A 15,137-nucleotide genomic window follows, 5' to 3' on the forward strand; every position below is an offset into this window, starting at 1 on the left:
ACAAGTGGCCATCTAGCAGGGAAGCAAAAAAAAGCCCACATTGAAGAAGCACATGAGGCTGTGTGATGATGAGGTGCCGATGGAACCAGATATCTGGAATCAAAAGATCCAGAACAAACAACAATATTGATGTGAAAGAGGGGCGTTGGAGTGGAGACCCAAAGCCCATTTGGAGATAATTGGTAGCCCCTCACAGAAGTGGTATCAGGGATGTTTCAACCAAGGTGCAGTGTAGCACCAGTCAATCATACCTCATTCCTCTAGTTCCTGAATACTACCTGCCCCCATGACCATGACTCAGTTCTAATGTACAAGTCTGGCTAGACCAGAGAACACACATTGGTACAGAGAAAAGCTCTCAAGACATAGAATTCAGGACAGATAAACCCCTCAGTAACAGTAATGGGAGTATCCATATCATGAGTATTGGGGGGATGGTCAGGGAGGGGGAAGGGTGAGAAAGGGGGAACCCATCACAAGATTGGATATATAGTCTCCCTCCCAAAGGAGATGAATAACAGAAATGTGGGTAAAGGGAGACAATGGACAGTGTAAAATATGAAATAATAACAATATAATTGGCCAAGGATTCACAAGGGTGGGAGAGTGGGGAGGGAAGGGTGAAAAAGAGGAGCTTATACCAAGGATTCAAGTAGAAGATATTTTGGAAATGATAATGGCAACATATATACAAGTATGCTTGATACAATTGATGTATAGAATGCTTTTAGTTTTAATTTTTTTTGGTGTGGAATGTTTTAAGAACTGTAAGAACCCCCAGTAAAATGATGTCAAAATAAAACGAAAACATACATACACTCATCATTCTTTTACTTGTTTAATGTCTGAATAAATGAAAAAATAGATAATATTCTCAAAGTTTCAATTAAAAGAAAAACAATCATGCATTGAAGATTTACATTTGAATACAACCCACTATTAATGTTGGAAATATAATTTGTTTGGTTTAATATAGAAAAATGCCTGTATACAATGATCTTTTCATATCATTGGCTGCCCAACCAGGGTACATTCCTCTTTTTGTCCCCCTTCAAAGCTCCCCTGGTGTTGATAAAATGAGAAGTCTCCCGTAGCATCAGGACTACCTGTGATGTCTCTTTTTCTTAGTCACAGAAGCTAGAAAAAACTCTCTACATGGAGAATTGGGGCACAAAGAAATCACTGGCTAATGAAGGAAAGTTTTGATCGTGGAATTAAATCTCATAGCGCTCAACTGAGAGGTAGAACTCTAGGTAACACAAAAGCTAGCTTTGTTGTTATGTCTCATCACGTCGATTCTGACTCACAGCGACCTTACAGGACAGCCGAACTGTCCCCGAGGGTTTCCTACGCTGTAATCGGCAGGGCAGGGGGGCAGAGCTCCAGATCTTTTCTCCTGCAGAGCCATAGGGTGGGTTGGAGTAGCTGACCTTTCAGTTAGCAGCCAAGCACTTACCCATTGTACCACCAGGTCAGATCTAAGTAGTCACAGAAAGCATAGTTTTCTGTTGTGAAAAATGTCAGCTGAATATCTGGTGACTCAAGGCCACCACTGAGTTGACTGGCTACCGGTACACTACCCTCTACCAAGTGACCTCAGATTTCCACCTTGGCCGGAAGTAGTGGCGGTAGAGTTTGCACATAGAGGATGTCAAGCCATCTTTCAAACCGAGGTCCGTGCACTGAGTTGGAGCTGCATATAGGAAGGTGCAGTGGGGATCAGGAGCAATGTGTCCTCGCTTCCTTTTAGAAGAGGAGCCGGCTGATGAGGAAGACGAACAGGATCTGAATGGCACTACTGATGGGGCTGCTGTATACTTTGTTGCCAAAACTTATGTTCGTGGTTAGTTTCCCAGTGGTGGTTGTGACTTGTCTGGTTGTGGCCTGGTTGGTCTGGCTGCTCCTGGTCTGGCTGGTCACCGTCTGGCTGGTCACCGTCTGGCTGGTCACCGTCTGGCTGGTCATAGTTGGTTTGGTAACATTCGGGAGGGTCATGGTTGGGGTCATTGCTGGAAAACACCCACCACCACAATGGCATTAGAATTTGTGTTGGGCAATGGGTGGGTGGGAATTAGAAAAAGGAGGCTAATCTGGTAGAACATGGGCATCAAAATTCTTTTTTTTCTATTTTTAAAAAATTTTTTACCCTAACCCTACATGGGCATCGAAATTCATGGGAAAAATTCAATACATAATTGTCAAGTATAACTGTATGTAAAGGAGGTGTCATGTTAGGGGCTACAGAATACAATGAACCAAAATAAGTAAGAGACATTTCTTGACCTTAAGGTCTGCACTGTTCTTCATAGTAACATCTGTGTGGGGGGGTGCTGGGGAACAAAACTGACTGAATGTAGATAGCTGTTGAATTTGTCATGGGGTGGTTAGACTCTGTATATTCTTAATATTACTGTTTAATGTCAGTGCACATATGATTCAGAAGGACACAATTTTGTTTCTCTTATTAATTTTAAGAGTTGCCTGGGAAACTTGTAAGAACCGAGAGCTGCCCTCTCTCTCAGCTTCACAGGAAAGGGAAAGATGCCATCCCAGTTCTGAAACTTTCTGTGGTGTTGGACACTGATCCTTTTCACACGGCAGTAGTTTGACTTGCTTGGCTAGCAGAGAGCATCAGCTCTGTAGCCTTGGAAAACGGTCTGATCTTAGAAAACACGGAATGGATATGTTGGCTGCTGAGTCTAGGATGGCTTATAGTGACCCAGATGTGAAAAGTCGAACTGTTCGACTTTGGGTTTTCAAGGTTGTGACCTTTTGGGAACCAGTGATGAACTCGATGTCCCAAGGTACCTCAGTGTGGTTTCTAACAACCAACCTTTCACCTAATAGTCAGCACTGACCCATTTGTACCGCCCAGGCAACAATGCAGAGAGAAATATAAGGAGGAGGCAATGTTCTCAGCTGCTAACTGGTCAGTGGTTCAAACCCACCACCCGCTCCATGGGAGAAGGGCGTGGCAGTCTGCTTTTGTAAGTACAGCGGCCTAGGAAAGTCTACGGGCAGTTGTTCCATCCCTTGGGCTCCCTGTGAGCTAGGATCCCTCCAGAGCAATGAGGATAAGAAAGAAGCAAAAGGGAAAAGAAACATCTGTGATGGACTCCGGTGGGCATTCATCCTTTCTGCTTGCCTGAAGGGTGCCGGCTGGTTCTGTGACCATCTTATCTCAGTCAGCATATTCCCTGGGCAGATGTTCCTCTGCCATCCCACTGAGCCCGAAAGTCTAAACACATCCCCCCTTTTCTCTTTGTGAAATTGGATTTTGTTAGCATGGAGCTTAGTAGAAAGCAGAGCCTCGTTGACAACTTGAGACTACCATACTCTCGTTTCCTGTTTCAGTCCGGCAGGCATAGTCTGCCTTAGGGAATGAGTGCCAATGACAGTTTTGCTCTCCAACCATCACTGTTTGCCCAGAGACTGTCCAGTCACTTAAAGGGCTTCAGGATGGTGTGAACTAAAACCCATGCAAGGTCAGTGGAAAATTTTGGTTGTGGTGTGGTGGTGTTAAAGAGTAATAAAAGCAGGACTGTTTCTATGATTAAATTTTTCTTTGCACAACTCCTCCTCCTTCCCCTCCTCCCCACTTTAACCTTGGGGTTAACTTTAACTGTGAAAGGTTGCCGGGCCCATGCAGCCTTTGTGCACTTTGAAGGAGCTGCTTTTCCTGTCTGTATCTCTGTGGGGTTAAAATCGCTTCAATGGGAGACTGAGTTTGGAGGCAAAGGGGATTGTGAGCATTTGCAGAAACCTTGGGGGAGGGTTTTTGTTTCCTAACCTTTGGGGAGGGCGTGGGATGAGAGGCTGAAAGAGCCTGTCGCTCTTAAGGAGGCATAAACTGACATCTGGGGAATACATAATTGAAAACTAAACGACTCATAGCGGTTGGGTGGATTCTGACTCATGGTGACCCCAAATGTTACAGAGTCTCTCTGCTCCATGGGGCTGTAACCTTTGGGGGTACAGATCCCCAGGCCTTTCCTTCATGACACCACTGGGTGAATCTGAATGCCAATCATTCGGGCATCAGATGAGTACAAATTATTTGTGCCACTCAGTGTTTTCAGGCCAATGGAGTTGCTTTTCAGAGAGAAATGCGCTGAGGAGACTTACCTGTACTATCCAGCCACAGAGAAGAATACGAGGCATTCTGATCATTGTAGATAGTGACGACTCTGTAAAGGATAATCACGCACAGAAAGAGAGAGTGGTGAGGACCTCAACTGTGAGACTCCCAAGTTCAGCTCACATGCTTGCCAAGAGAAGCCGTCTCTGAGGACCCTAGCCTATACTTGTTCCCTTGCTCTCTTTACCATACAATTAGTAGATGACTTAGATTGGTCCATTCTGTACGTGACCTTGAAAGCCCTTACAAGCTTGGTCTAGATTTAAGTCTGTTGGCAGATGCGACAGAGATGGGCATTCGAGGCAGGGCACCTTGAACAAAAGACCAGAGGTGTGTACCCACCTGTGAGGGAGAAGCTCGAGGTGGGAAAGTTGATGGGATTGGTGATTGGAAGAGGTCATTTGGATGAAGGTTGTGAGGGATCTTGGGGTCAAGGACAGAAGAGACTGACATTAGTCTGGTCTTTTTTTCCCTGGATGTCACAACACAGACACATCTTCTTCAGAGAGCCACACCCATGCTGAGGATCCTCCTCTTCCTGGAGTGTCCATATTTTGAGGGCAGGTTCTGTTGTCAATTCTTTCTTATTGGCACCCAGTAGGTGCTTACTAATGTTTGTTAAATAATGTGTACAGCTTGTTTGTTGTTATTAAATCAGAGGATCCATTATTACATCAAAGCCTATTCCTCCATACAACGCATAATCAATACGAGTGCTCTACTGCCAAGGACTCCGCTTGGTGCTGAAGGGACAGTGGCCCTTGTGTGCACTTAGCAAGCAATCTGCTAATGAATTAACTAATCACATATCCAAGGGAGTAGTGGATGTTAAGCAGAGAGCCCTATCTTGGTCTCGGGCTTTAGGGAATGCTTTTTGGAGGAAGGGATGTTTACCCTCAGTAAATATTTCTGTATAATGAGTGATTGTGAAGCCCTATGGCAGTGGTTCTCAAACTGTGGGTTCGAACGACCCTTTTACGGGGGTCGCCCAATTCATCACAGTAGCAAAATGACAGTAATGACGTAGCAACAGAAATAATGTTATAGTTGGGGGTCACCACCACATGAGGACCTGTATGAAAGGGTCTTGGCATTGGGAAGGTCAAGAACCACTGGCCTAAGGGCAAGGACCTCTTCACACTTCTTTTGTGTCCTCTGCACAATACAATACCCAGCACAAGGTCATTCCTGGGTTTCCTGTGTCCACCTAACATAGGGTGCTCCCTTGACCTGGATCAGCCCGGCTGGCCCTGGCCAGGAATTTACATCCTCAACAAGCAGAGGGGCCAGTACCTCACAGGTGAGGGGGTGGGGGTAGCATCTGGAGACGTTATCAGCGGGAGTGTGCTGTTTCGCTTGCAGATTGGCACGGCTGGTCTTTGCTGTTGTAAGGAGGGCCAAGGCTTTAATGAGGTGGGGTGAGAGGCGGGTGATTTTCCTCATTAGCCTTGGCTGGCTTCTAAGCAGTTGCTGTCTCCAGGCGGTTGAATTCTAAGCAGCTTCCTTTAGGTTTTGCTCTTGGGAACTACTCTGTGAGCTTAGCAGCCCTTCCCGTGAAACCCCCAGGGTCCAACCAGGCCAGGGTGGCTCTGCTCAGTCGTCACATTCTCATCATCACCACCACCACCACCCACGGAGACTTGGCGGCTGTTCATACTGGTCAGACCTGCACTCCCAGTGCAAAATGGCAATCAGAAGCTTAAGTACCTCTCAACACCTGGTTTCAAACAAACCTGGTGACAAATCCCTAGCTGAAAGAGAGGGTTCACTGAGATTGTATTGTGAGTCCCCAGGTGGCCTCGCTGCAGAATGCGTGTGCATGTATTTGGTGTGAGCTCAGAACTGGCTCAAACGTAAGAACAACGGTGAGGACGGTGTAGGACCGGCCAGTGATATTACAGTGCCATCATACTTTCTGTTCACCGTTCCCACCTGAGTCTTTTTGGTACATGCTCTCCCCATTTGAGGATAGAGATTTGGAATCACATAGGCTGTCTGGTTCTTCCTATGTATATTCTTTATATTGACCCAAACTGGTGAACTGGTGTGTGTGTGTGTGTGTGTGTGTGTGTGTGTGTGTGTGTTGTAAACACCGATAGCTAATAGGTCTGACCATGAATAAACCAAAACCAAACTTACTGTCATTGAGCCGATGCTGACTCATTGTGTGGAGTGGCCGGTGGTTTCAAACTGCTGACCTTGCTGTTAGCAATCCAACATGTAACCACTACATCCCAAAGGGAGGGGAACTATGGAATCTGACACAGTGGATCTGATTCATCCTTGGAGCTCTCCAAGGTCAATTTAAAACCACGTACCCCTAAGGTGAAATGGTAAAAGATCAAAGCAAATCCTATATAGAGAGGCTCTTACTGTATCTTGACTTTAGCGACATCTGAGAAGCTCGGAGACAGCCAGTTCGCCCGGAAGGATGTGCCGTTGAAGGCTTCTTGGTTATATATGCCAGTGCCTTTACACCCTTGGACTTCTTGGCTGGTGTTTCGCCAGGTGCCGACTGAGTTATAGCTCTTGTCTAGAGCTCGCAGGTACACAGAGACGGTGTTGTTGTTCACAGGGATAGTGACTAGAGAAAATGATAAGGAATCAATCAGCCATCGATATGAGGACAGGGAGAAAAGGGTCGAGGGTTGGGGAATAGCAGCGATGTGCGGGAAGAGCAAGCTTCAAAACAGTAGCTACGCATCGTATCACCCCACTTCTGCAAGACCGTCAGGAAATGTCGGGAGGGAAACATAAGAAGTTCTTAGCTGTGGTAGCGTTAACAATTGTGGTAAACAGGTAGGTAGCAAAAGAACATATTTCTCTAATGTCTTCATGCACTTTGGACATGTTTGCAGGAAAGACCAGTCCTGGAGAAGGGCATCATGCTTGGTAGGGGCGCAGGCAGCCAAGGAGAGGGAGACTTTGAACGCGATGGAGTGACAGTGGCTGCATCCATGGCTCAGACATAAGGACAACTGTGAGGATGGCACAGGGCAGACAGTGCTCCCCCTGTGGCACATGGGACCGCTCCGGACACGGTGCCATTGGACACAGTTGCTCCTAACCACAGCAACCACAGGGACAGTTCGGTGACATGGACTGTGCTTGTCCTGCTGTACAACCATCAACCTTATCTGTTCCCCAAAGTTTCCATTTTCCGTAGCTTAACCTCTGTCCTCTAAGCACTGACTCTTCCTTTCTCCCCTCCCACCTGCCCTTCATGAGTACGGAGCGCGGCAGTGTTTCTGTTAGTAGAGTGATAGATGATCAAAACATTTCCCCCCTAGTGCTTTCTTGTGTTCTCCAAATTTTCTAGGGTAAAAGCTGGGTAAAATGACCTGTACTTTGGCACTGATCTTGCTGCAGACTGGGTCCGAGATCCTGGGCATAAAGCCCCTCTTTCCTCTTCTGTGTGAGAGTGCGGGGTCATGAGCGATGGGTGTGGCAGCAGCAGCAGGAGTCTTTCCAGGCTAAGCTGTTGTTCACCAACGTCCTCTCAGCCACTGGAGCTGTTTTCAGAGATTTTACTTAATTGAAGCAGTGAACATTGGTGGTACAGGACAATGGGATCAGCACAATCCAGGGTCGAAAATTCTGGCTCTCACATTTAGGAGCAGTGTGTACCCTTCACTCTATATATAGTTACTGAGGGTCCACTAGGTGCCTGATTTCCTTCTAAGTTCCTCACTGTAGGAGTCCTAGTGGTGTCATGGTTATGCATTGGGCTGTTAGTGGAAAGGTCAGCAGCTCGAAGCCACCAGTCGCTCTGTGGGAGAAAGCGGAGCCTTTCTACTTCCATAAAGAGTTATCATTTTGGAAACTGTCCCACACGGTCATCGTGAGTCGGAATTGCGTTTTCTGTTTTGTAATGTGGAGATGGATCACAGTGTGTTGCACTGCTAACCACAAGGTCCGCAGTTCAAACCCACCAGCCAGTTCCTAGAAGAAAGATGAGGCTTTCTGTTCCTGTAAGGTTTACAATAGAGAAAGGACAGTTCTTTTTCCATCAGGTCACTGTGGGCTAGAACTGACTCAAGGCAGTGAGGCACGGAGATGGTGCTATATGACACATACCTACTTTGAAAGGTTCCTGGGGGAGGTTAAAGTGAAAATGTAAACATTTTAACACATGGTGAGTGTTGAGTAAATTGCTCGTGATATTTTTTTTAGCAAACGATATTGATCTTTTTTCTTTTTTTTTTGTTAGTGAGTGAGTGAATGAGAAAGTGAGTGAGTGAGTGAGAGAGTGAGCTAGTGAGTGAGAGAGTGAGTTAGTGAGTGAGAGAGTGAGTGAGGGTGAGTGAGAGAGTGAGTTAGTGAGTGAGAGAGTGAGTGAGTGAGGGTGAGTCTGATATTTTTTCTTAGTTTGTTTTTTTCCAGTTGAGGTCAGCTGACCTGATCCCACGGGCAGCTCCTCGAGACGCTGCTATTTGTCACAGATCTGTACATCAGGGGAATGTGGAGGTGACTCATGAGAGGGCCATTCAGATAGTCATCGAGCCGGCCACTTCCTCCAAGAGGCTCTGCTTCCCCCGTGGCACCGTTTATCCCGAGGTTCAAACTCACCAACCCCTCTGAGGGAGAAAGACGAGGCTGTCTGCACCCATGAAGACGGACAGTCTCAGTCCGTCAGCACTGATGGCAGGGGCTTGCTGGGTTCCCTTGGGCACTTTGGCTTGAGTCTTCCTCCTTCCCCTGGGAATCCATTGCGGGCACCTGGATTACACGACTGCCAGCTCAGGGTTCCTCTTCCCTCGCCACTTCCTGCAGGCCATGCTCCTCGCTCAAACCTCCCGTGTGTACCTTTTTTTCTAGAGTGCCAGGACATTTCTGCTTCTCTCCTGTCTACTATAGGACCCAGCACAGGAGCTTGGTGACCCTCCATGGCTCTGCCCCACTTTGCCGTCTTTCATTCCACTCTTGGGGCAACCAGTCTTCCTCCGAGGGGGGAAAAGGAGATCGTCTGCTCCCGGAAAGAGCGACAGTCTCAAAGACTCACAGGGGCAGTTCCACCCTGTCCCATAGGGTCAGCATCGACTCCATGCAGTGAGGTTAGTTTTTGAAACAGTAATTTAAAAAATTGTAGAGTTAAACACTTACTGAGCTTCTAGCTTGTGTCACACACGGGTATCATCTGGGTCAGTGTCTAGCCGGCCCGGTGCCGAGCACATGGAGGACACTAAAGAAGGACCCGCTGATGGACTGCTAACGTTCAGCAGCTGGCCTTAAAGCTGAAGCTCCAGGAAAGACAGGTGAGCTACCTCCCTCTTGTCCTGAGATGTAAGAAGTGGGAGCAGGTGCGTACACAGCAGAGCCTCCACGGAAATGTCCTCCCTGGGCGGAATTTTCCCACTGTATCAAGCCAGAGCCAGCAATCTTCTCAGAAGATATTGCCCAAGATATCTTTTGGGAGCTTCCAAGCCACTGACACGTGACTTACCAATGTTAACACACACCCCAAAATTAAAAAAAATAATGAGAGGGCCTAAATAAGGAAAGGGGTGGGCTGTGAAGGTATTTACTCATCAGCCTCTCCAGGTATGCCTGCTGAGCGAAGGACATCACGTCACAGCTGTGGGGCCTGGCACTTCACGTCTCTGTGGGCACGAGATTTTGACTCTCTGCTTCGGCCATTCCACAGGGAGTCATAGCACGGGGTTCGAGCACAGTTCCATCCTTTCTGAGATAAAATGGCGTGAAGTTTGGGGACGGCATGACACGGGTGAGCCTTTGCTTTCCTCTTCCTCCCCCTCCGTCATGGCTGTGATTTCCCTTCGCCCCAGCATGATTCTTTTCAAGGGGTCTTGCAATTCTTCCTCCCATCTGCCTGCTTCCCCGAGTAAGGGTAATGAGACGAAGGAAGACCGGAGGAGGATCGATGCATTTGAGCTCTGATGGAAAATTCAAGCCTCCGTCTCACGCACGCACTTGGACATGTTGTCAGAGGGACTAGCCCCGTGGAAAGGACAACACGGTGGATAAAGTGGAGAGGCAGTGGAAAAAGGGAAGGCTGTCGACCAGACGTGGGGACACAGTGGCTGCACCCATGGGCTCACCCGTGGGAACCACTGTGAGGTTGGCGCTGGACCGGGCAGGTTTCCTCTGTGGCACACAGGGTCGCTATGTGTGGGGAGCAACAGGCCGGCACCTAGCAACCGCAGGACCTCGTGGATCCCCTGCTCACCGTTTCCTTAAGATCCTTGTGATATCTGCCTCCATGCTAACAGCGCCACACCACGCCACGCCACATGACATGTCCTCCTGTCAGTGGTTCTCAACCTTCCGAATGACGTGACCCTTTAGTTCCTCATGTTGTGGTGACCCACCCCACACACACACACCATAAAATTATTTTCATTGTTATTTCTTAATTGTAATTTTGCTACTGTTATAAATCAGGCAACCCCTGATTCAAAGGGGTCACGACCCACAGGTTGAGAACCATGGTCTAAGTGACGGAGATGTCCTCTCAGTAGTGTGACACCTCCAGCTCTCTCCCCATTCAGGAGGCCACACATGTGCCCTTCTGGTCCTCATCTTGAATGACAAGATTAACCTCCCTGCCCTGGTAGGACCAGGTCTGTTGCCTGAGGAAGTAGGGCAGAGTTGGCTGTCACACCCGAACACTCAAGCACAGTCCCCGTGAGAACAACCAACGCAGGATGAGCCAGGGTGATCGTGTGAAGGCTTTCTGTACTGGGTCATGGGGTGGAGCCTGAAGTATTAGGACATGGGGCAGACAGCACTCTGGCTGCTGTCTCTGCAAATTTTGATTTGAGTTCTGAGAGACAGAATAACAGAGTAGACTGGAAGACAGCCTCTGATGCTGGACAAATTTGGGCTTATGCCACCAGGATCGTGAGACTGTCTCATGTCAAGTCCTTGAAGGACATCCCACTTGGTAAAGTGGAGGGGCAGTGAAAAAAGGAAGGCAGCCAAAAGAAAGAAAGAAAAAAGTGTCACGTATATTCAAACATAGCTGTTCCTCACTATGTTCCCGTGGATAACTTTCTTAATCTCCCTGAACTCATCAGGAAAACTGGGAAAGTGATAGCAGCAGTTTCATCTGGCACAGGAAGTACCCGGTAAGAAAGCTCCGCTCTCCCGACTGTAACGGAGAAGTTGATCGCCTCACGGTAAGGGTAGGGTAGGATGCTTCCATTCACCCTCAGAGACGTTTCGTGAGCTGAGAAACTCCTTTAGCCTCTGTGTTTACCCTCTGTTTTCTCACCCATAAAATGGGAATGAGAGTCGCGTCTACCCAACAGGTTGTCACGAGGATGAAATCCATTCTTTCATGCGAAGAAGCTCCAGGTGACATAGTGTGGTGGTGAGTATGAAACTCACCAGAAAGCATATTCCTTGACTTTGAGGTCCTGATGATCCAAAAAGGAATATTTAGAAAACATTTATAAGCCCTTCCTAGGAGAAAAGCAGTGAGGAATGGAAAAACTGGGATTCGTGTGCTGGTTCTGCTGCTAATGAGTAGTGAGAGGTTAACGAGCGGTGAGAGCTACAGCCAGTCACTTGCCTTCTTTGCCTTCCAGGGCCCTCCTAGACAAAGAACTAGACAACCTGCAGAACTCACTGGCTTGTCCAGCCAAGACTGAACGGGAGCCGTGCCTCCTGGGCTTGTGCAATACACCACCACCGCTGTCAGTCACTGCCTTCTCAGAAGGTGAAAAGGCTATTTCTTGGGATGACATCAGCATCATTTTAAAGGATGATAATGCCCATTTTATTTTCTCAAGCCCGTGAGCTTGCTCTAGGTGTTTTCTTGTGAAGGTTCAGTTAACCTGTGCATTGGGGCCTGAAGGACTCAGCAGAAGGAACAGGCAGAAATACTTCCGTCCCAAACACATTCTCACATGTGGAGATACCTCACAGCTCTACTCCACCACTTCCCACGGATCTCTGAAGCAGAGAATGGAGGGGTTTCGTCGGAACACTCCTCAGATATGAAGGGCAGCAGAGCCTTTGCTTTCTACTCACCTTCGTAGTGTGTGTTGCTGGCATAGACTGCTGGGCTGACCTTGATAGGAGGGCCCATGGTGGTGCGTTGCTTATTGAAGAGCACACAGGTGTCGTAAGCATGTGCAGAGAGGGCAGGAGAAAGCAGCAGGCACAGAAGCAGCCCCTGTGGCAGCAGCCTGGAACTGTGGACAGCCATGGTCTTGATCGGTCCGGGGAACTCCTGTGCCTGGAACTGGGGAAGATGAACAACGCACCCTCCTGTTTATATGCTCCAGGGCTGGAGCTTTGTGGATGAGGTCATACATGTAAATCGCCCTCCCATTCCTTCCCTAAAAGGAACTGTCAGACTGGATTTTGGTCCAAGATTTCACCAAGAATGAATCCTTGGAACCGGTCACCCGTGATCTTTTGCCAATTCCAGATGTGGCACACACAAAAAAAGTCTATACTGACCACGGTGTTGGCCCTGGCTCATCTCAGCACCTGTCATTTGCAGGAATCCGTGGAGGAGAGTTATATGTAGGCCAAGTGGAAGTCCAAGTTGTGTAATCTTCACACCCCTGCTCCAATTTTGAAGTGTCTTTCTTGGAATGTAGGTATCTTCCATCCTTTCTTAAGCTAACTCTTCACTAACAATCCCTGGTTAATTTTTGATTAGTTTAGAACTAGAAAGAGGCTGCTTTGGGATTCATATTTATTTGTTTGGGAAGAAACCATACTTTGGAGCTCGCATTCCCCCACTACCCAAAGCTCCCACCACAAAGAACCTACTAAGAAAAAGAGAGAATATGGTTTTTGTCTCCCTTCTGTTTTTTTATGGTTTTCTCACTGAAGGAGAGAAAAAAAGGACAGCAATATTTCTTGTGAATTGAAAGAAAAGGAAAAGTCTGGAATTGAGTCAAGCTAGTTTATTGGCGAGTGTTGCACATCTGGATCTGTAAAGAATGTTTACAGCTCAGCCATAACAGACAAATAGACCCGTCGAAAAAAACAGCAGATTGGAACAGAGATTTCGCTGAGGAAATGATACAGCTGGCCTAGATGTGCACACGATGGTGCTCTTCCCCATTAGTCATTCTCAAAAAGCCAAACCCTTCGTGACCCTCTAGCTCGTCATAAGGGAAATGCAAATCAAAAGCACAAGGAGTTACCACCACTCTACTCTCACTGACAAGCCCAGGGCCGTGGAGTGGACTGACTGGTGGTGACTCGTGGGCGGCAGAGCAGAGCTGCGCTCCATATGGTTTGTAGTGGCTGATTTTTCGGCAGCAGAATGCCAGGCCGTTCCGAGGTCCTCTGGGTGGGCTTGAACCTCTCACCTGTTGGTTCATAGCTGAGTGCACCACCCAGGGACTCCACACCCCACTAGGGTGGTTCTCATCAACATGAGAAGTGTTGGTCAGAGTCTGAAGTTGCAACTCTCTTTCTTTGCTGGCAATGTATGGGACTCAGGTAAGGAGCAATGGAGCAGGGTACACTCACTTTTGGAAACAGTTCAGCAGTTCTTCAAGAAGTTAAATATGCATGAGGCTTTCTGCTCCCATAAAGAATTGCCATCTCAGAAACCCACAGGGCAAGTTCGACCCTGACCTAGAGGGTCGAGGTCAGTTGTCATTGACTCGATGGCAGTGAGTTTAAGGTTTGAAAATCAAAAGCTTTACATGTACACAAAAATGTGTGTACACAAATGTTTCTAGGAGTTGTCAGACCTCTGATAGTTGTAGGGGTTATGTGTTGGGGGTGGGGAGTCAGTGGTTCGAATCCACCAGCCTCTCTGAAGGAGAAAGACGAGGCTTCTTTCTACTTCCGGAAAGAGCTACAGGCTCAGACACTCACAGGGCAGTTCTTCTCTGTCCTTTCGGTTCTCTATGAGTCTGCATCGACTGGATGGTAGTGGACTTTGGGTTTTATTCCTAACAGCTAAGGAGAAGAGACAACTCAAGTCTTCCTTTGGATGAGTGGGTAAATAAAATATCACATTTTATCTATCCATCCATGGACACATGCTATCGATAGGATTACCGAATCGGAATGTGCTCCATGGTGGTGTGGTGGTAGCATGTACAAATGAGCCCAGACAACATCCTGATAAAGGAAAGAAGTCAGATGCCAAAGGCCACATTTTGTTTGCTGGTCTTTACGTGAAATGTTTAGAGTTTGGAGACTTCACAGAGAAGGAAAGTGGTTGCCATTGTAATCTTGATTCTGCTGGATGGAACTTGATACTTGGTCAGTTGACCTCCCTCTTACCCGACCTGAGTCTGTTCTAAGTGCAAGTATTTCTTGCTTGGTCCATGACAAAAATTTCTTGCCTGGTTTTTAAAATATTGAAGGTGGTCTTTTCTTTCTTACTCATTATTTGTGTTTTTCTTTATATTATTAGTATTTTATCCTTACCATTTAAAGTGTAGGAGCTTGCACACCTTTTGGTAGGGCGCAGTTGTTATTGCATTTGTCGGTGAGGTAGTTTTATAATTGTCCTCAGGTTTTCTAATTGATCAGAGTAGAAGCAGTATTGCTTGTATATATTGATCTCGTAACTTGTAAAATTGCTGGATTTCCACTAATAAATAGCTTGTAGTTGATAATCATTAGTAAATAAATCATTTTGTTTCTTCCACCCCCCCAAAAAAAGAAAAAGAAAGTGTTTGCCAAGGACCAGGGGAGGGGAAACTAGGAAGTGTCAGCTTATTAATTAGCTTGTGGCTTTTGGGAGGGCGATGGACATACTCTGGAACTGGATGGTAGTGACAATGTCATAAACTAGTGAATTATACCCAAATCCACACTTTAAAAGGGTGAAATGGATAATATCTGAATTATATCTCTATAATTTATGTCAAGTTGGGGTAGTAGAAAGAGTGAGACAGGACTTTTATGTTGTATCTTCCTTAGAATCCTGGCACTGGGAGAGATGTTAACCTGAGCCTTAGTCTCCAGTTGTGAAGATTGAGGCATACGACCAAAGTTACAGATCTCCATGTTTACTAAAATTGTTTGGAGTGAGGGGGTCTGAAACATC

General features: G+C 47.0%; 1 protein-coding gene across 1 annotated transcript; it reads right to left on the bottom strand.

Moving 5' to 3' along the window:
• Positions 1 to 905: 905 nt before the first annotated feature.
• On the bottom strand, positions 906 to 12,355 carry PLET1 (placenta expressed transcript 1). The gene is made up of 4 exons (XM_075548762.1): positions 12,134 to 12,355; positions 6,512 to 6,722; positions 4,126 to 4,187; positions 906 to 2,009 (listed from the first exon to the last, which is right to left on the bottom strand). The coding sequence occupies exons 1-4, from the start codon at positions 12,309 to 12,311 to the stop codon at positions 1,747 to 1,749; spliced, it is 714 nt and encodes a 237-aa protein (XP_075404877.1). The 5' UTR covers positions 12,312 to 12,355; the 3' UTR covers positions 906 to 1,746.
• Positions 12,356 to 15,137: the final 2,782 nt, after the last annotated feature.

Source organism: Tenrec ecaudatus, chromosome 4, assembly GCF_050624435.1.
Source record: "Tenrec ecaudatus isolate mTenEca1 chromosome 4, mTenEca1.hap1, whole genome shotgun sequence".
NCBI lineage: Eukaryota > Metazoa > Chordata > Mammalia > Afrosoricida > Tenrecidae > Tenrec > Tenrec ecaudatus.